The following is a 23023-nucleotide window of genomic DNA, read 5'->3' on the forward strand; positions in this document are numbered from 1 at the left end:
AAATATTTCTAAGAAATTTGTTTGTATATTTCTTTAAAAAAAAATTTCTGCAGAAAAGTGTAAGATATACAATGAATTCATCATCCAAACTAATATATTTCTTAATACAATGACTTAAATACAGAGGCTCCACTTTTTGACCGCATCAGCGTAGAAAATTTGATTTAGTCGCTCTCACATTTTTGTTAGTATCGTTAGAAGAACAACTATTTATTTCCATAAAAACAAATAACTTCCCAGCAAAAAATTATGCGCAAATGAAATTGAAAAAAGTCGTGATGTTTTTTATCCATCCGAAAAATAACGAATGAAAGTATCTACTAAGCAAACTATTTGAAATTGTGTAGTAAAACGGCAAGTCTGTGCGGAAATGCATTGGGTTGGGATAGAAGTACATTGAAGTTTTATATTTTCTTTTATTTTACAACGACTTGTTTCCTCTTAGAACTTTTCTGCCACGATAGAACTTTTTCTGCTCTACAAAAATATGTTAATTGCATTTTTAAGTCGTTTAATTTTTTTTTTTAATTTTGCAGTTTAGAAATACCCAGAAGGCAAAAGTCAAACTTTTCGACACCTGCTATTCTTTGCCTTTCATCGAGGTCGAAAAGCCGCGAAGCAGTACGGAACATTTGCGATGTGTATGGCGTTTCAAATCACGCACGAGTGGCGTTTCAAATCACTTTTGAAGGAGAACGGTCGCCAAGCCAGTAATGATTTGGTGAAAAAATTAGCTTCGATCATAAAACGATTCTCAGTCACCTTGATTCAATGGGATTTACCGAAAAATCGGTAGCCTGAGCATCTCACGAACTCAACCAAAACAAAAAAACAAAGAAAGTCGCCTTCAAATTGTCCCTAAGCATCTCACCCGCCATCGAGCAAGACGCGATCATAAACATCGCTTTTTGTGCCAACTCCTCACGGGAGATAAGAAGTAGTACCTATATATCAATATGAATCAAAGAACGGAGTGGGTGGCGATACAGGGGAAACCCCACAGTCAAGCCAGAACTTCATCCAAGGAAAATCATGATATGTGTTGGTGGGACTGGGAGGGCACGGTGCACTGGGCAATGCTCGAAAAGAGTGACACCGTCAACAAGGAGCTCTACATTGCCCAGTCTCGTGAATGAGGCTATTCGTCTGGAAAGACCTGATCGAAATAGTCAAACCACTTTCCTTCGCGACAACGCCAGGTCCCATGTTGCACAAGTCGTCAAAGCACGTCAAGAGCTCGAATGGGAGGACCTTCAGCATACGCCGTATTCTCCAGTCCTTGCACCGACCAACTACTATCTAACAAAGAGGGCGTTAAAAATTGGCTCAATAACTTCTTTGACACTTTTTAACGGAACAGCATCAATAAAGAGAAGTGGGAAGAGGTTGTAAGCAGCAACCGCAAATATATAATTGATTAACTAAGTGATAAAATTATTGTTTTTTTTTAATAAAACTATTCGGTAAAAACGCTAAGAACTTATTCCCCAAACTAATAATATTTTACCTAACCAAAAACTTGGTGGATCGCCACAAATAAGAAATTTAGGGTAATTTTATTAAAATATAATATTAATTAAATAGTGCTTGCATATTCTACTGGAATTCACACCAGCCTTCTGCTAATTATGCGCACAGCTTTGACAGATTTTTTTACATATTTGCTTACTTTTCTCTTTCTCTTATTCGTATTTGCATTTGTCGCTTCTGACGGAATTTATACATAACTAGTAGGAGTGCTACAGCAAAGCGTATTCACAACTAAAAAATCGCTTTTACAACTGACTGACGCTTTTATGGCGTGGTACATCCTTGTAAAGAATGATTTTTACCCACACTTCAGCTCGTAAGTACAGTGTAAGCCAAATGTGGTGCGGAATGCAGTTTATAGCTCACGACTGTTTAACCTGGTAAGAGTAAAGTTGCACTGCTTCAATTTTTACCTTTCATACAAGCGCGCAATTTCATACACATGACAGCTGTGTGTAGCTGCATAAAGGAATCAAGATAGATAAAGACATGCCATATATTTATAAGCAAATAGGATGCTAGTAAAATTTTCAACTAAAGAGCGGCGCCCGCCAGTCTACGAGTACGAGTTCATTAACAGCTTAATTAAGCTCGTCCAAACTTAGTACACGTATTACATCATTTAGATATAACATGAACATTATTGAGGTCAGATAAAAACCACGCTCTCTTTTTAAATGTTAAAGCTAAATTTCCGTCTTGCTCATTTTGCAAGCTAAAACTCCTATTATCCTTCAAAATTAATTTTACTAAAACTGTGCGCGGGTATTCTTATAAAGTTCCGAATTCGCTCGTTCTTTTGCTCGCCTAATTTTCATTACGGTGAACCTTTTAATGGGCATATGTAAGTAAATATTTATGTGCAGTGGCAGTGTAATTTGCAGTCACTTTTACCAAAGGAATATAAAATAAGGCAGCTACGGTAATGCCATGGTGTCATTTACATACATTTTTCGTTCTTTGGTTTCTAAAAAAACGGCAAAAGAGCAAAATAAATTCAACAAATATTTCGTGCTGTCATGCAAATATGCAAATGAATGCTTTAATGGCGTGTACTTCCATTGCACTCTGCATTGCAGAAGTTTTCCCTTTCTTTTGACGCTGGATTTTAGTCATCAAGAATTACCAAAATACATATTTACGTACCTATGCCAGGTAAAGTGTGGATTAACCGTTTTCAATCCGATGGGATGCATGGTTTTATTTTTTTTTTGTTTTTGGTTAAAGAAATTTTACATAATATCAAAATATTTTAAATATAGCATTTTGTTTCGCAATCTATAGTAAGATTTACCAGCGCCAATAAACCAGATCTTCTATTAAGAAAAACACTTCAGTTGAATAAAAACGGTTATGTATTCATAGTATTCGAGTTAAGAACTAGTAATTTTCCTTGCAACGAACTTATAAGAATTTTTATACAAGTGCAATAGTCAACTACGGCCGCAATGTAATTACACTAAACATCCATACATACATGGCATGTTTCATTTTACTTGTACATATGAATGGATGTGTGTTAGGGTGGTCCAAAAATGCATGGGAAAAAATTTGTATTAAAATTTTTATGCTGCCGCCCCCCATAATGGTAAAGAATGAAAAATAAAAAGACCCGTATTTTTTTTTTTTTTTTAATCAGACCATATTTAATGGTGCCGCCGGGGCTTTGAAATATCCCATGTATTTTGCATGGGAAAAAATACTTTTTCGTAGATTTCATGTAAAAACCTGGAAAATGAATATATTTTAACCGGATACCTCAGTTTCTCTTCATAATTGGTCAGGGAATAACAACCAATCTCACAAAAAAATATCATAAAAGTAATATAAAATATTGTTTTTCGATTTTTTCTTAGATTTTCGTTTTATGGGGGCTTTTTGGGGTTCTATAAAAAATAGTTAATACAAAAAAAATTAATTATTTCATAATTGGTTGTTATTCCCTGACCAATTATGAAGAGAAACTGAGTTATCCGGTTAAAATATATTCATTTTCCAGGTTTTTACATGAAATCTACGAAAAAGTATTTTTTTCCCATGCAAAATACATGGGATATTTCAAAGCCCCGGCGGCACCATTAAATATGGTCTGATTAAAAAAAAAAAAATACGGGTCTTTTTATTTTTCATTCTTTACTATTTTGGGGGGCGGCAGCATACAAATTTTTTTTTGGACCACCCTAATGTGTGTACAAGAAATTGTCGCAGCCACACGCGAACATTCCTTAAAAGAGTGTATTAAATAATAATGCGACAAAAGTCAGGTCAAAAGGCTTAAACTCCAATTTGAAGATATGCAGGTTATGAATTCTATAGAACTAAAAGAAATGCACGAAAGGCTAAAGCAGTGTTAATTGCAGTGCAAGGCGAGAAATCAGATATGACTAAGGTACTATATAATACTACACATATGTATGTGTACTAGGATTGTCTTGCTAGCGGAAACCTTTGAATGAGAGATCCCGAGATTATATATACATCGAGTGTTTTTTTGTTTTTTGCTGCACGAGAACTATCGATATCGATAACTATGGTTTGACAGCTAAGTATGGCAAACTATGTTGACATTTCTGTTCAGTAAGATTTGGCAAGTCATCATAAGTCGTTTAATGCCTGTTGGCGAAGTTCGTTCATTTTAGGTGCCACTGGCCTTCTCGGTCTTTATTTCTTTCGAAAGGAGGAAGAAGTTAAGGTTACGGTGAATGACGAGCGCTATCGAGTCATGCTAACTGAAATTTTGTTTCCAAAAAATAATGAGCTAAACATCGACGATAACCAACGAGACGGCGCAACTTGCCATACAGCGGGCTTAATAGTCGATTTATTGCAATACTCAAACTATCATTTAAGCTTCACGGCCATATTTATTAGAAAAAGGAATCAAAAATTAGACTGATCACATGGGACATGCACCTCGTAGCCGCGGCGGACATAGGCGGGATACCACATTCAAAAAATTAATTCTATGAAACTATCTATTAGATTATAATAAAAAAAAAAATATAATTCCAACAATACTTGGGTATTGTATTATCATTTTAAATTCTCAAGCTCTTGAAAACTTATATACACAGTCATTTACACCTTATTTGATACAGATAGGATTTTTTTGTAAAGTGTTCTAAATTTATTTCTTAAATGTTTATTTACTCAGTTAATATTATAAAAAATACAGGGCCCGCCATCTATCGTTACGGATTTGACCTAGGTATTATTTGAAGAATAGTACCACTTAGCTGTCATCTGATTTGACGGAAAATTAGTTTTATTCTTCCGCTGAACGAAAATGGTTGTGTATACGCTCAAAGAACGCTGGGAAATATTGCGACATTACTTTGAAAATCATGGTAATGTTGCAGAATGTGTACGAAAATTACATACGCCATTGGGAAGAAGAAAAGCACCGAATGAAGCGTATGTGTGTTACTTTGCGAAAAAAGTAAAAGAAACTGTGTTGCTTATTGACAAACCAGCGTTGTGTTATTATTTTTGGGGTGCCGTCAAAGACCAGTGTTATGCCAACAAACCAGCAACAATTGATGCACTGAAGACCAACATACGCGATGTCATAGTTGAAATACAGCCGCATACAATCGAAAATGTGTTGAAAAATTGGACCGATCGTATGAATGAAGTTGTATTCCATCATTAACCGGAAAAATTGTACTTCAAAATAAAAAAACAGTTTGGAAAAATATTGAGTAGTTTCTTTTTTATAGCATTTTTAATTCCGTAAAGTTATATGGCGGACCCTGTATCATAAATTAATCAAAGTAAAATTAAACTTATAATTAACTAGCTTCAACCGTAATGAGTGAAAGAAAAAGATAACATTTCTTATAACTTACAGAGGACGATTATTAGACAATACTAAGAATTTGGTTCAACAATTCATTTAGTACCAATATCAAATTATTTTTTGTTGAGGAAAAATCCAGGTCATCATGATTTGAAAGCGATTTAAATACTCCCAGAGTTCTAGAAATCGGAGCATTGGAAGCATAATTAGTTCTTACCATCCCTAACCAGAAAAATCATGATACCGTAAGCTTCGCTGAGGAATATTGAAACTAATTTCCTCGAGTAGCAATGGGGAGTCAATGATCCTACTTATCAAATCGAAGAGGAAAGTAATGGAGAGCATAGTCCTTCTAATATCAAGTGATTTTAGATAAATGAGCAAGCACTGACTTTTATGGGGCGGAATTGGATCAGTGAAATTTAAGGAACGCAAAGCATAACGCACAAAAACTTTCTGGACATGATCAAGCCTACTACAAGCATAATATGGAATCCAAGGAAAGACGGCATATTCCAACTTCGAACGCAACTGAGACATAGATAACTACTTTAGAGTATATGGATCAACAAAGTCCGCACTAAAACGTCGAATAAACCCAAGTGCGAAATATGACCTTTGAAAATAGAATTTAGAGTCAAATACAACACCAAGATTAATAATTTCACTTCGATTGGATAAACTAGAACCACAAATGTGGTAGGAAGTGGGTATAAGAGAACAAGGTTTCATAATAGTTTGCGAAAATGGAAAAACAGAGCATGCGGATATTTCACTTATTTTGTTTTATATCATTTTTCAATATAAAATACAAACAAGTGCTCACGCATTTCATTGTAATACAAAAAAGAGCGGCAAATAAACAGGCAATGCCTCTATACATATTTACTGTACTTCATAAACCACTTCACACCATGTTTTTTTAACTTGATTTGTAAAAATGTTTACACAATGAGCTATTTACATTAAACATAATATATATATATTAAATAAATATATAAATGGTGCGTTTGAAATGTGGTGTTATCGGCGGGCAATGAAAATATCGTGGGCAGACAGAGTCAGTAACAAAGAACTCTTAGCCAAACTACGAAAGGATAGAGAGTTGTTACTAACGATAAATCGCCACAAAACCGCATATTTCGATCATATTATGGGTGGGCCTAAGTGAATAATTGACAATTGTAACTTATTGTGCAAGGTAAAATCGAAGGCAAACGAGGAATTAGAATAAAGCAAATGTCTCGGTTACGTAACGTAAGAGAGTGGACATAAGAACTATTGGGAAGCTGGTTAAAGCTGCACGAAGCAGAGATAATTCCCATAAAATAATATTAAATATTTAATTGCTCTGGTAAAAGTAAAAAAGTAAAATTAATGAATAATGAAAAAAAAAATTTTTTTCACAGTGCCTTAACATTTTGTGTTAAGAATTCGCAAATAAAGAAAAATAAGTAGCGATGTAGTTTTCAATTCTCATAAATTTTATATGCAAATTAAAGCAATTTTTTTGGAAATTGGAAGGTTTTTATTGTAATAAAATTTTGTTATAAACAGATTTCGTTCAATTCGTATTTAAAGCTTTTCGGTATCCCGAGTTTAATACAAGCTAATTTCCGGAACCTTAGAAGCACCCTAGTACATGCACACATGCGTAATGCATAAACTATTACTTAGCCGCTGAAAGCAGCTGGCCAAGTTTGAGTGCATATTTTTTGGTGCACGAAAAGTGAAAAGCACTAATGAGTAACAATTTGGATTTCAGTTTTGATTATGTATGTATATATATATTATATAAATATATAAATATATTAGCCTATTTAACTAATTTGGAGTTTGTTTTGATTAATGCGTACTCGACAAGCTTTCGTGCATAATTTGGTGAAAAAAGGGTCACGCAGTGGCTTATTCCAAATAGATTTATTGTTACTTCCACACTCATGCTTGCTACTCTCGACTGACATATTTTCTGCGGTAATTATAGGTAGTCATTAGTAATACAATAGTCATTCACACTTTTTAGACTTTGAAATTATAAACGGATTATTATTTCACCATTAATTGAAATTTGGTGGAGTGGAGTGCTTGGTGTTTCTAAATCTCGCCACATAAGTTATTCCTATATAAGCAAATGGCAATATTATATTTTGATACAAAGGCTTCCCTGAATTATTTTTAAGAAGTGGTTATTGCAAAGCGTCATTCAGCGCTTCGATTTATATCATAGTGAAGCTCATGAAACTGCTACCTCTCTAGAATATTAAAATTGATAACAAAAGTCCCAATTTAAAAGCAACCCATTTTTAACACATAGTCCCATTAGACAATTACTCTCACTATTTTTATTGCTGATCCATCGAGATCCTAAAACTGAGCCAGCTATAGCTGACGTCTTGGTAGCCGACATTCGGTGCATTATTGCCGAAAAAAACCAGTAATAGAGGAACAAGTAGTATGAAAATTAGATCGGCTGGATTTCAGTCAGATTTGAAAATTAATAAAATCAAGAGGCAACCACTGCCTTTTTCTGCAATGTGGAGCTAATAAAGCTGTAATTACTGAAAATATCATATAAAAGTGGCTCACTTATATGTATTTAACTAAAAATAGGCGCCGAGTATATATGCATGTATAGACAGTTCAGCGCCAGCTTAAACATTTTGTATTTGTTTACAATTACTTGCTCCATTTTTATTCTTTGCATTCACTGTTAATTTAGCAAGCAAATGGTTAGGGCACTATTTTCTTATATACATTTGAATGTATCGAATCCACCTATGGGTACGACTTGTGCAACCTACGTTGATATAGCAGAGACGTTTTGATATAAAATGCTAGGATTATTGACAGGAGCCCCAGGGTGAGCCCGTAGTGTAAATATAAGTAAAGATTTGCCTATTATCAAACCTGTCATACCTATGGACAAAGTTGAAGCAGAGCAAAATATAAATCGAATTTCCGAAAGCTTCCAAATAAAAAAAGAGGTTGTCGGTAAACTCGGTTTACTGACGATAGTTTAACGTGACAACGTCATAAGAAAATACTAATGGATTGGTTGCATTTTTCAAAAGAAAATTTTAATTTTAGTTGTTTGATAGACATTTTGTATGGATAAAGAGAAGGAGGTAAATGGAATCGCAATGGAATCGATTAAGTTACATTTACATAAACATGAAAAATTACGAAATATTTAAAGAATTCATGAAAGTTATGTTCAATTTCGATTGTGCATCAGACGGTAATAGGTCAACAACACTAAGAGGCAACATCATCGATTTTATAAGTCCCTCGTGTGCCTCGATCTCCCCGGGGCCAGAAGGATCTTGTAACTTTGCTTGTGCACACATTAGCCCAGCGCTCGCAAAGTAGATCACGGATTCTCAAGCGACCCCAATCTTCTCGTTTTTCGAATCCAATCTTCTCGTTTTCCGAATATCCAGAATCTCTTATCTATCCAGCTTATCAGCCCTGCAGTTTCGCTTTATGCCGGTGTATTCGAGAACCCCAATGAACCTAATATCGAAGTATGCGAATACAATCGAAAGAAAAGTCAGGCATTCTCCGACTAATTTCGATGGCGTGAAGAACGAGCCCAAGGATGATTTGCCGCTTGGCTGTCGGAGTTTTCAATTTATACTTTGCGTCTTGGTTTTGTTCCACTAAAGGAGATACCTACAGTTTTATTCCACCTTCGAATGGTTGCTAAATTTTTATTAGAAGCTTTTCCATAGCAGAAATATAATTCGAGAGACGCGTCTATTAGAAAAAATATTTCCTTTCATTTGGTGTTTCATGCTCACCATTTCGGGCCGTTTTAAATAGTTTTCACGCGCAAACACATTTTGCTACGACGCGTCGTGCGGCCGATTCCCAAAAAGCTGGCCAAAAGTCGAAAAAAAAAGTTTATAGATAGAGTTTTTTTGTCTTTGGGTTGGCTACAGTAATGCCTTGAGTAGTGAAAACCGTTCATAGCAACGTCCTGTACCCTAAGTATCCTCTGTATTTTCAGTCGCAACGTGGCCTTCGTTTGAGCATCGTATTACTGTCGATGAATAGTGAAAGTTGTACACATTTGAAAGATTTTGTAATGGAGTAAATTGAACAAAACCAAATGGAATCATCTTCGGAAGGTTAGTAAAATACGAGAAATCTTTAGTACATATCAATACCTCGACACAAAATTTTTAGCTGCAGCAATACGTAGATACATTTTTTGCAATTTTTTTTGTAAAATTTGCGTTTTCATTTTTTATTTTGAGATCAAATTCGTAATCAGCGACCCCGACAACCCCCGAGTAAGAAATTTTGAATCAATTACTTAATTTTTTGAGTTTTGGCCAGCTTTTCGGGAATCGGCCGCACTGTGCGACGGCAGCCTATTGTTATTGTTATTTTTATACCATTTACTTTTATATTTAGTTATTTGTTATGAACATTATGTCTTGCTTAATTAATTAGTTTAACATTCGAAAATCATTAATCAACACAAATTTGTATATGTGCGAGTACAAGCATCTAAAGCATAAGTTTGGCGCCAAAATGTGACAGAAACAAGCGGCAGCCATAATAGGCGCAGTAAAACATTAAAGCAATAACAACGACTTAATTTTCTTGCAATGTTCACAGTATGATTTTTCCGCCAATATGTATTTTATGTTAAAGAAATCGGGGTTTCTCATTTCATTTTATTATTACTAATTTATTTATTTATTTATTTATTTACAGACTGACTACGACGAAAAGTAGAATAATAATCGAACTAAAAATTATAGTATACAATAATGTGATTCAAAATATTCTTTTGAGAACTGAAAAATCTAATTGGGTAGAACACGAGACATAAATAAATAAACTCTGTTTCACATCTAACTCTATAGAAAGGTAAAGAACTACGAAAGAAATGCGCAGTCAATAGTGCGCAATATTATATTGTAAACAAATGAAAAGATACGATTGATCTTCTTAATGCCAAAGGCTTCAGGTTTCGAAAGCAAACGAGATTGATTTATAGGAATAGGTTCAATAGAGCTCAATGAATCTAGAGCATATTTGAGTAGATTTTATTACTTGGTCTCCAAATAAAAGTAGCGTATTCCCAATTGGAACGAACGAAATACATATAAAAGTGTATTAATTTAAGAGTATATATATCGAGCTAACTTGCGACATAATATGACTAATATCTATTCAAGGAAAAGATACCTGAAAAGACAACGTCAAGGTTTATAAATTCATCCAAACTCTGCAACAAAGAATGAAAAATGTTGTGAGACGTTGGCAAGATGTTACAAATTTTCGAATAATTGACTTTAAAGCAGTTTTTGATGTTTACAGAAAGCCGAATTCACCATAATTCCAGGACGTCAGTGTCATTTTGAAGCTGAAGTTCGTCATCTGATTTCGGAATTTTGGAAAATACTTATAAATCATCTGCATAAAATCAAAAATTTCGCGAAGATCTCTTTATCCGCAAATTAGAGTTTGAATAGGCAGGATTGGATCAAGGGGGAAAATCTGCACCGAAGCTTGCACCTCTGTCTTCACTGACGGTTCCAAGACGGAATCGGGAGTCGGAGCAGGGGTTTTCTCTAAATCAGTCAATTTATCTATCTCCTTAAAGCTGCAGATGTCTTTGCGATCCTGTAGGCATGCGAAATGCGAAAATCTAGCAACTTACAGAAAAAGAATAGATTGACGAAAAAACATGAACAAATCGAAATAAAATGTGTTGTGTACTCAAATAATAGATGAAGTATTACAATTTCATTTTTTTTTTTGATTCTTCTAAATATATTAGTATTACTGTAAATGTTCTTCAAGCAACCACCAGAGTAAGTACCTATACCCAATTCGCCGTTTACAAGATTTTTTTAAGCAAATTTGATTTGACACGAGTTAAAAAGAAAAAAATTATTTTTTTATTAGAATAGTTTTGTTTTAGTAGGGGAGAATGGGGAGTTGTGAGACATAGGGAGTTGTGAGACATTGTTACCGTTCGGCATTATTCATTTGTTTACATTCGATTTTAAGTGTCAACAAGTGTTCTCGATGCGATCTCACTTTTCAGCTAGCATTGGTCATATTTACACGCATTCGACGCGTCTCTCCAGTTACTGTGCTTTGGAATTTCTCGGTAAGTTTTTTTCATCATTTGTTTTGCGATACATTCGATCAGTTGTTGAAGCAAATTGCAAATGTTAATATATAGAAGTTATTAATTGTCCTATTAGCTTTGAATTTACACATTCACTTCGGCATGAACGTTCGATGTGTTTATGACTACGCGGCCATTTATAAAAAAAACGATTTGGGGAGTTGTAAGACAACAAATGTGGGGAGTTGTGACACCGTTTTTTTCGACATTTTAACGCATCTTTCATAAGTACCTCGCAATATTCATGCATTGTTTGTACATATATCATGAAATTTTTGGTTAAATTTGAGTTTTTATTGTTTTTCCGCTTTTAAAGTTAAGCAGAAAAAACTCCATTCATTGCAATGTATGCGATCGAGCTGTGCACCTAAAGTGTGCCAATTTACGAACTGGTTATTATACATGTTCTCACTGCGAATCATCAGATTGATGGCATTGCATTTTTTATACACTTTTTTATAACAATTGTCTTTTCTTTTTTATTTTTCATCTTAATAAAGAACTAACAACTAAAATAAGTCATTTTTATTGATTTAAACCATGGTGTCTCACAACTCCCCACATTTTTGTATTTTTTATTATATTTTATATTATTATATACGATTTTAATTTTAAGGAAAATTGTAGTTTTGTTAAATAGGCCATACCAATAGCTTCCAGTATTCATTGACTAAAGATTCCATCATTGACATATGCAGAATATTAAGATTTTGAGTAATACGGGTCCAAAAACAAAACCTGTCTCACAACTCCCCATTCTCCCTTACTATTTTCAAAATTTTGATGAATTTTTCTTGATTGTAATAGAGCAAATAGAGTGAGATTTTACGAAGCGTTTAATTTAGTCTCAGGAAAAGTATCTGAGACTGGGTAGATTTTGCGCTCGCCGTTTAATATTTTAGTTCTTATAATTTATTTAATGAATTAAAATGTGTAAGCACGAGATAAAATCTAAAGTTAACTCTAAAAAGAATTGGTTAATATTGTTTTCATAAAATTCTCTTTTTTCACGAATTTTGTTTGCGAACGTATCTATCGAGTAAAACGAGAACTGGTTGTGTAAGGTTCTGGAGATTGAAGTAAGCGCAACTTTCTCTTGATGTAAGTGTAAAAAAAAGGGGTTTTTTTGTAAGTACAAAAATGTGCACAAAGCTCTACAAGTAAGTCGCTTAAGCAAGTACTGGTATCGCTATATGTCCAACAAATGGTGCAGCCTTTCTCTCACATTGTGCAAACTCATAGTACTTTTCTTTTCTTTTCTTGTGCAGCTCATAACAGTTGTGAATAGTTATTAAATCTTGGTCAGTTAAGTAATCAAATAAGCGCTTAATGAAGTATTACTGTTGCGCCATGGCCATATCAAGACAGTGGCAGAGTTGGTATGCAACGCTCTGTTCTTTCTCCTTGCATCTTAGCCTGTGACTAAAAATTGGTGTTTTGCACTTTTTCGTCAACTCTATGTCGAGCTGACTGTATTTTATCTAAGCTTGTATGTACTTACAAGAAGATAGTCTGCTTTAGGCAGAATTCAACCCTTGGGTCAGAATTTAATGCGCCTAAATCTCTTCCTGTTCTTCGCTAGTCTGTTCGAGGCGCAATTCCTTGCGTTGTTACTGTGACCAGAGAATGGGTGCCTAAGTTTGTGGTGCATTGCAAAGTCAGTTCGCCCAGAATTTTTTTACATTCTTAACTTATCTTGGATGTGATACAGTATAATTTTAGTTAAATCAAATACATTTTTATAATTTATTATTCGCTAGCAGGCTTTTGACATTTCTGGCAAGAGTGTGGAAATTTTTTTTTCCTTTTTTTTAACCAAACAAGTTTTTAAATAGAATAAAAACGACTAACCACTCAAAATAAAGAATTCATGAGAAATAGATCTACTCGCCACCAGTTATGTATGAGCAAAAGGAAAACGTCAAACTAATCACTGTTCCAAGTTTACCAAAAAGACGGAACCAGTGCTTTACTCTCCAGGCTATATCCGTAAGTAATATTTTACCAAAAACACGCATACATGCATGAACAAATAATATTTCTCATTACATCCTATTTATAGTAAAAACTACAACTACTTAAATGTTGTTGTTATTATTGTAGTTGTCGCCCTTTTTGTATTTCGTACTAGTTGGTAACACTTTATAAAGTTGTTAAGTTAATTGGTAGTTGTAAATGTACACAAATGTGACAAGTACCGCTACGCTTGATTATTACCAAGAGAAATTAAATGAGCAAAACAACAGAACAAGTGAAATAAAAAGTTTTGCAATGTAAGCCATTACTGACGTAGTAATTACGTTAGGCAGTGACAAATGGCTAGGGCTGCCCTACGCTGGTGCTTTTATGTAGACACATTTTTTTTTATTTTCGGCCGTCTTAGCTACATGGGATGGTGCATGACTACCACTCGGAGGTTCAGAGGTTGAAAACTCCGTGAAAAAACTCAGCAAATAATAGAAAAGTGAGTATAAATATTAAAGAAGGTTTTTTCTGCCCCTCGACAGGTAATGGCAAACCTCAGATTAATAATAAATTTCTCTCATGAAAAAGCTCCTCATAAAAAATGTCGTTCTGAGTTCGCTTAAAATTGTAATTCTTTCCATTTGCGGAGCAACATCAAGACGCACGCTCAAATAGGAGAAGGAGCTCAGTCAAATACCAAATAAAGGGCGTAACGCCAATAATATAATATAATATAAAGTATATATACCTACAAATATATAATATAAACAGAATAGAATCGCTGAGCGTATTTCGTCGAACAAAAGTTCGATATCAAAACTAAATCCCACTGCAGTATACATATAATATTGCGCTTTTTTTAGTTTCAGTGAAAACTATAAACAAATATTATTCGCTAAGCTTACCACCCTACCGAACGTTGTGCTGCTTCCAAAGCTAAGAAATCCGCCTGGTATACCAGAACTCAACCGTCATCTACGTCTCCTCAACACGATGGGCCAGCTTTTTCAATGCCTCATAAACAATAAAACACAACCGTACATTGAATACAAGGCGGGTCTATACCCGTACCAATGCGGTTTCCGAAAGCAACGGTATACTACAGCCTATATCGCTACAGACGCGTTCGCAGGCAAACGATGGAGAGATCGCGATTAACAATACTATGCAGTTGTGACCTTGGATGTGAAAAATACATTCAACTGAGCAGACTGGGGGCACCTTCTTACCATACTTAAGATGCTAGCTGTCCCAGCTTTTAATTACAATATTGTCAAAAGATATCTGACCAATCGAATATGGATTTTGGAATATGACACAGCTGATAGAATAAAAAAGTATGAGGCTACAGCAGCTGTTCGGCAGGTCTCAGTGTTAGGCCCCACGCTGTGGAATATTATGAACGATGAGGTGTTTCGTCTCAACATCGCAAGATTCCCAGCGACATATTCACGGATGAACAAGCAAGAGTGAAAGCGCAAAAGACGCAGTATCACACAAACATATCAGCGATTGTGGAAAAAGGAAGGCTACATCTTTACCAAAATGGCAGTATCGTTGAAAAAACTCGACAAAAGGAAAGTGGACCTACACACTGATCCCAAACATCGAAAAATGGTTAATTCGAAGCTATGGTGAGCCTAGCCTCCAGTTAACACAATTCATAAACAGGTCATTGTTGCCATTAGAAGTACCTACATCGCTTTAAGGTACGTTAGTCGCCTTTATGTGGAGTATACCATGAAGGGGAAGATTCAAGGCACGTGTTTTTTGATTGCCTAGAGTTTATGACTAATAGATTTGTTGACTTAAGAGAATACCTGAGGACCCAATCTATATATATAAAAATTCAGCCGTTTTTCGCGTTGTGATGAACTTTACGCAGAATGGCACAACCGATTTTAACCAAACTTTGCCACATTGAAGAGACACATGTGGAGAAGGTTTGTGTTTTGAAATTTTAAGAATCGGATACCAGGGTCTCGAGAAATAGGCCAAAACGTGGACCCGGCTAACCCTAGGATGTGTTTGTACAATATGGGTAGCAAATGGAAGCTGTTGGCGATTTCTACAGTATAGAGTATTTTTCATACCGTCCCGTGACTAGGGTCTCGATATATAGGCCAAAACGTGGACCCGGGTAACCCTACGATGGATATGGATATCAAATCTAAGCTGTTGGTGAATGCTTTAGTACGGAGTATTTTTCATGCCGCTCCGTGACTGGGGTCTCGAGATATGGGTCAAAACGTGGACCCGGGTAACCTTTGGCTGTGTATGTACAATATGGGTATCAAATGAAAGCTGTTGATAAGTGCTTTAATACGGGGTAATTTTCATACCTATTGATGACTAGGGTCTCGAAATATATGCCACAACGTGGACCCGCCGTGTCTTTGCACCGAATTAAACCAAACTTACACACATTGTTAAGTAAGTATTGAAAATGGGCTTCGTAAGGTTTGGTTCTAATTCGGAACACCGGCAACGCGTACAGCGTTCTTTTGAACCAGCCATAATGTCGTTTACTTTTTTAACGCTTGGGGCGGAACTGTACTGTAAAATTGACAGTGTGAGTTACAATGTGTCAATATTTCTTTCTGATTTGGACGCCATAAGGAGAAGACGTAAGTGCAAAGTGTAAACATTTTTTGTGAATTTTTTTGGAGTGGATTTTGGAACAGTGAATAATTTCTTACGAAATTTGAGAATTTAATGTGAAATCCGAATGTTCAAATGAAATTATGTTTTGTGGATTTATTTTTTCGGTTCATATGCGATAAGCTACGATACACCATGAGTGAAAAAAATGGTAAAAAAATGAAAAAACAAAGGAAATTGTTAAAGGATGCAAAAGAAGAGCACGAAAAATGCGTAACTTTGATGAAAAAATGAATAGTCTTATCATGCAAATTGTCAACAATTTTCAGAAGAAAAAAGATGATTTAAGAAAATCACAACAAAATAAAATAATTGTGAAAATATAATCCACAAAATTGAAAAAGAAAACATGTTTTAAAATCTCAGAATACCATAATTACAATCATGTTTATTACAGTACAAATGCCAAGACAATCACGTAATCATATTGGTCGTTCGACAAATAATAATAGGCGCATGAGAAATGCCCGGAATAACGCGACATCAGAAGAACGTCAAGAACAAAAAGGAAGTAGTCAAACGATTGATGAATAATGTTATCCAAGCAACTATTTTAATTGGCAAATTCAAGAATGAAGACGTTATAATATTATACCAAGAATTCCAATGACTCCACTGAATTGCCATTTGAATTCAAGCGTTTGCAACTGCCCATTCGTTCAGCATTTGCAATAACTATCTATAAATCACAAGGGCAAACCTTAGAAATATGTGGGATGAATTTAGAAGAACCAGTATTCACCCATGGTCAGCCATACGTTGGCTGTTCACGTGTTGGGAAGCCAGCAACATTATATATTTACTCAAAAACAAATAGAAAAACAAAAAATATTGTTTATGCCAAAGCGCTTGAATAAAGAATAAAGAAATAAATAATATGAAAACCATATCTTTTCTGTTCTAAACCATATCTATTCTATTTTAGTGTGCCCAGCGAAGCGGGCCGGGTTTGCTAGTAATATTAGAAAACATAGTCAACACCATGATAACTTCAAAGCTTGCGTGGAATAGAATTTCATAAATAACCAGTCAAATTTAATGTCTTTAAAGGACATAGACGTCTAAGAGGTTAGCGGCAGCTAAGCAGACGATGGGATCGGTAAATTGACGATAGGAGATTTAGTGCGGGTTAAAGTCCAACACCGCCGTAGCCGAATGGGTTGGTGCGTGATTACCATTCGGAATTCACAGAGAGGTCGTTGGTTCGAATTTCGGTGAAAGCAAAATTAATAAAAACATTTTTCTAATAGCGGTCGCCCCTCGGCAGGCAATGGCAAACCTCCGAGTGTATTTCTGCCATGAAAAAGCTCCTCATAAAAATATCTGCCGTTCGGAGTCGGCTTGAAACTGTAGGTCCCTCCATTTGCGGAACAACATCAACACGCACACCACAAATAGGAGGAGGAGCTCGGCCAAACACCTAACAGAAGTGTACGCGACAATTATTTATTTTTGTTTATTAAAGTCCAACACTGACGGAGTTCATGGTTTCAAAAAACAAAAAACGTTACTTCCCTTGCAGAAATGTTTTGCACATTGAAGCGTGATCATATTGAAAGTGCTAGTTCACGCGTGATTACTGTCAAACGAAGTACATAATTTTCTCCAGTGTTCATTGTCATTTTATCACGGAAAGACCTGCGGCTTAACAACGTTTTCACATCGTACAATTGTTTTACGAAAATTGACGTAAAGTTTGAGTGCTTTGTGGATAAACCAGCTTCGATTGAGGAATTGCAAGCCAACATTACTAGAGATACAATTACAAAGGTTAAATTTCAACTTTTGTTGTTTTATTTCAATTTAAAATCCGATACTTCTAAATGAATCACCCTTTATAAGAACGGTATTTAAAACTTTGATAATTCAGTAATTTCAATTAAATGGATCTGATGCAATCTGATTTCGTTTTAGTTCTGTTTTACTGTACGAAATTTTGTACGAATATCATTCGATGGCATCGCTCCGTCCAACAAAGTTCGCTTAGCGATTTCTCTGTCTATATTATTTAACTCATCTTAAGCAAAATCGAATGCATTTTGAGAAATTACAGGACTTTTACCTAAAATATTTCAAGCAGTGACAACAATCAACGCAAAACAGTGCCAAAAAAGGCTCGAACTTAAAATACCCTACAAAACTGTGTTTCATGCCTCTCTTTAAAAGGATTTAGTTACATAGAGGGCGAGGATTTTGAGCAACGTAATAATGGACGAGCAGTCAAAAGCTAAGCCAAGAGAACTGAAAGATATGTATTTAATTTCTCAACATTACGTTCCAAGCTACCAGTACCCAAGTTACTTCCAAACACCTTAGCTGTTGGTTGCTGCACTCCTCATAATAATAAAATCAGCTGTACATTTGTTGAAAATCAACGATCTAGATCACAAAGATGAGCTTTACAACACCATAGGCATAGCGCAGCGAATAAAGATTCCGTAGCTATGTTGGCTGGGTCATGTCGTCCGAATGGATACAAACGCTCCGGCTCTGAAAGTATTCGATGCGGTACCCGCTGGTGGTAGTAAAGGAAGTGGAAGGCCTTCTCTGCGTTGGAAAGATCAGAAAAAGGACTTGGTGTGTCTAACTCCCGCCGGTTAGTACGAAAAGAAACGACTGGCGCGCTTTTTTAAACTCGGCTGAAGTCACGTAAGCGGTTATCGCGCCAATTAAGAAGAAGGAGAACACAAAGATTATATTAAGAAGGCTCTTTGTTCTCCAAATGCAGCACCATATTTCTGTGCAGTGAGCACCATATTTCTGTAAACAGGCTCGCTCGGTTCAGCTCTGAGAAAACGTTATTTATGCCACATAAAGAATGTATGTATTAGCCTATTTCATCCATTATTTATGTCTGCCACTTATTACGCTTTATTTCTATGCCATAAGTACATGAATTTGGATATCATATAAAACAAAGTTATCCTTTTATTAATATGATATGACAATAATACTAATAAAAAGGAAGGAGAAGCAGAAGAAGAGCACCAGGCATATCGAGCCATTGGTAGTCTTAGTGGTAATACATACCACCCTGATAAAAGAGTTCCCGGAATAACCGCCAGATGACGCTCTATGTAAAAAAATTTGAGTTTTTTGTAGTTTTTGTTTTTTTTCTCGTTAGGTTGAGTAAATCTACCTCTGAGTAAACCCATCTCTTCATGTGTTACAGTTTTAAAACTTGATTTTAATTTGCAGCAACATTTTGTATTAAATTTTTCGCTACAAATAGATTCAATGGTGATAAAAACTTTGAACATGTTAGATAACTGTTTCGAAAGTAATACTCTAAAATAAACTGCCATTTGCGCGTGATATCAAAGCGAGTCCATCGAGGATGACCAACATAGTGGCAGGCTGTTGTCATCGAAAACTTATATGGAAAACTATTAAGGATTTGAATATGCGGTATTTTGCTGCAAATTTATCTCTAAAAAACCTCAATTTCTTGGCAAAAAAGGGACCGCGTGGATTCACGGAGATGATTTCCAAGATTGAATCCGCCCCAATATTCATCAAACGTATCATTACTGGAGACGAGACGTAGGTTTATGAATACGACACGAAATCCAAACATCAGTCGAGTGAGTGGAAACCATCAAATGAACCTAGAACAAAAAAATCTCGACATTTTCAATCAAAAAAGAAAGGGATGCTAACAGTTTTTGTAAAGAAAGAACGGATTTGTGGGAAAGCAACTCGTAGATTTTACTCCATGATAACGCACCTTTAAACAGTGCTATCATTATCCGTGAGTTTTTGACCAAAAACGAAACTAATACTATCAAATAGCCATTGAATTCATCTGATATGGCTCCCTGCGATTTTTTGCTGTTTGATTGATTAAAAACAAAAAACACGGAGAGCGTGTATTAACAGCCAAAAGGAAGTATTGGAAACCTCGAAGACGGCTCTGATGGGCATGGCTATAGCGAAAACAGAATCTTAGAGATGTTTTGAGAGCTGAATCAAGCGCTGGCATAAGTGCGTTGCTGTTGATGAGGAGTACTTTGAAGGCAATACTATCACTTTTGAGGAGGAAACTTGTATTTTGAATTTTCTAAAATAATTTCAGGAACTTTTTAATCAAAAAGGCTTAAGTTAGCTTTTCAAATTCGTTTTTTTCTATACAACATTGGAAAAGTACATTTTCAAAAGAAATCAATTCAAGTTGGAATCAATCACTGACAATCCTCACCCACAAATAAAAGTACCTATAATACCTAATGTACATACATACATGTGTATGTGAATTATAAATACAATGAATACAAATAAACATAGGCATGCACAAGTAGGAATATGGATGTATACTTACGCGGCGTCGACTGAGGCGATTTTCTTCATTGGCTCCTGCACGATCAGCGCTAAATTGAATGCCAGCCATAGGGTGATGAGCCGCGCACGTGGCAACAACAATACTGTTGTGCATTTATCCCATACTGATATGCTGCTGCTGCTGCTACTACTGCTGCTGACACCGATTCTACTATTGCTACCGCTAAAGGCCATATTGACGACAGCGAAGATTTACTGCGCGCTATATTTACCACTATAACCAGTAACGCTGGGGGGCCACTATTGCCGCTCTAGCGTAATGAAATGGCAATTGTGATACTAAAAAAGTTAGCGATGAGGACGACGGTGTTGGTGATGATGCCAGAGGGGCAGGTTGGAGCTCACAGCATTTTGCACACAACCACGCACACACACAGCTTTGTTAATAGATGAATATTACTTTTACTATTAATATTTGTTTCCTCTTTACTTGTATTGATGCTGTCTTTTGTTCGTGAACGAAGGTGCTTTGTTGCTGATGACGTTGTTTAAGTTGCTAGTTTTTTTTTAATTTGTTTGTGCAACAATGACGCTGGTACTCGCTTTTGTTATTCGTTTACCTTGTCCATCGCGCTGGCTCTTCTTGTTCTAGACTTCCTCTAGGTTATGTGCAATATGTGTGTTAACGCCTTTTATATTTGCCTCGTTGAAAATGTTATTTATATTCGTTAATGCATTCAATGCGCCTCTACAAAAATTAATTCAGACGTCAAGCATTAAGTTAGCGGCACAGCACAGGCTAGTGAAATTGAGTAGTTGAATTCAAATCTGGAATCTTTTATATTTTTCTCGAAATCAACTCCTACTAAGTAGTAGCATGTATATAGTGGTATTAGGAGTAGTGTAGTTCTTTTTGTATTTGCTATTTATTGGTTTACTTGTTTCGATTTGTTGTCGTTGCGAGTGCCTCACGTCTCAAACTTTAATGGCAGGATAACTGATTGGTTTGTTTATTTCGTGCGGTAAATGTATGCCCTTCCACCTTCTTCCGCTCCGGTAGTGATGCTAAGGTTTAAATGCAGTTACACTGACTATTTGGCTAGTTGAAAATGAGTCTCATATAGGCATTTGCACATTCTCTATAGCAGAGGACTACTTCCTAAAAGTATGTGCGCTCAGTGCTTGACTGCTCAGTTTATTTTCCTTATTTATATCTTGCCACATTATTTATTTATTTATGTTGTCATGTGCGTGCGTATTGGCATGTTTTTCATGATATTTTCAATGCCGCCTTTATGCCACCATCTACATGGTAGAAGTTACGTTCGTGCCATGCCGGCGTATGTTAGGCTTTACGCTCTAAATTTTGGGCCGAAGCGTTGCGTGATGTTTACAGTTCATTGGTAAGGTATAATACACATAAAAAAAGTTAATATAAAAACAAAAATATTTGTAAAACTTAAGTGAAATGAAGCGCTTGTATTTCCTTCTATTGCAAGCTAGCGTGCGCTAGCACTTTTTTCGCCAAAGCCTTGGCTTCCAGTTGACTTTAGCCAGTCAGCAAAAGAACGAGTGCGTGTCAAGTCAAAACGCGTTTAAGCTACAACAATAGCAATAATAGCAACAATAATTGCATGCAGTCAAACCTTACGGAGAATGTTAATTTAATATTCGGACAGGTTGGCTGGCTGCTTATTTCCTGACTGGGGATGACCTTAGCCGCCTGCTAACTCTGCATGGCTTGCTAAATTCTCGTTGTTGCATATACGTCAGCGCCTCCCGCGCCTAAAAGCTGCACTTATTTATTTGCTTATTTCGCGTGGTTAATCTGTTTATGCTACAGTTTCGGTTTTATCGATTATGTTTACAGTTCCAGCATGCTTTCCCCGATTTTGTGCTGTATTTACTTTTAATTATCTCTTTCGTAGATTTCTTGTTTGTTTTTGTATTTTTATTCTTTGTACTCGCCTTAAATTCCTTCCCCGCTCCGCGTTTCCACTTTTAGTGCTATTTAGGGTTATTGGGTTTACCGTAGCAGTATGTTTGTGCATTTGAGCTTATTTCGTGTAGATTTACTTTTGAAATATTTTGAGAGATATTTCTTTTTTTTGCGTCAATTAACGTAATGTATCAGTAATATTTGATGACTTGCAGTTCGCTGTTTTCCTTTTAGACATTTTGCGTATTTTCAACTATCTTTTTAACTCTTACTTGGACTACCTGCCCCACTTAATATTCCAGTCGTTATTCTGATCACTTTTTTGTGCTCATAAAAGTCTTTCATTCTTCACACCTCACAGTTCATTTCCTAGCGTATTTTAGTTTCCTCTCACATAACTGTAGTATATTTTGTTTTTACTTCGCATTTTTTAGCTATAGACGTTTTTTTTTTATTTTATTTTACACTAACTGATGATATTTTCGATTCTCGATTGTAAATTGTGTTATGATTTTGTTATCTATAAATCATTTTGGGGTGCTAAAAGGACACGGTATATAATATATATTAATATATTTATTTTTTTACTTTTGAATGTGGCTTTGTGTTAAGTTTAGTTAAAGTTTTGTTAGAAATTTACAAATTAATGTAAAACAATTTGCTTATAACACTGCGAGAAAATCCGAAAACACACAGG

General features: G+C 35.5%; 1 protein-coding gene across 10 annotated transcripts in view; it reads right to left on the reverse strand.

The window, feature by feature from the left end:
• The window catches only part of LOC128861695 (gamma-aminobutyric acid receptor subunit beta), a 153392-nt gene that overhangs the window by 115236 nt on the left and 15133 nt on the right, over window positions 1-23023 (reverse strand). For all 10 annotated transcript variants that reach the window (XM_054100006.1, XM_054100003.1, XM_054100001.1 and 7 more), the window contains exon 2: window positions 20428-22866. In XM_054100006.1, coding sequence (XP_053955981.1) covers window positions 20428-20621 — 194 coding nt within the window. In that variant the 5' untranslated portion in view covers window positions 20622-22866. The remainder of the gene's footprint in view (window positions 1-20427; window positions 22867-23023) is intronic.

The sequence above is a fragment of the Anastrepha ludens genome, chromosome 4 (genome assembly GCF_028408465.1).
Source record: "Anastrepha ludens isolate Willacy chromosome 4, idAnaLude1.1, whole genome shotgun sequence".
Classification (NCBI taxonomy): domain Eukaryota; kingdom Metazoa; phylum Arthropoda; class Insecta; order Diptera; family Tephritidae; genus Anastrepha; species Anastrepha ludens.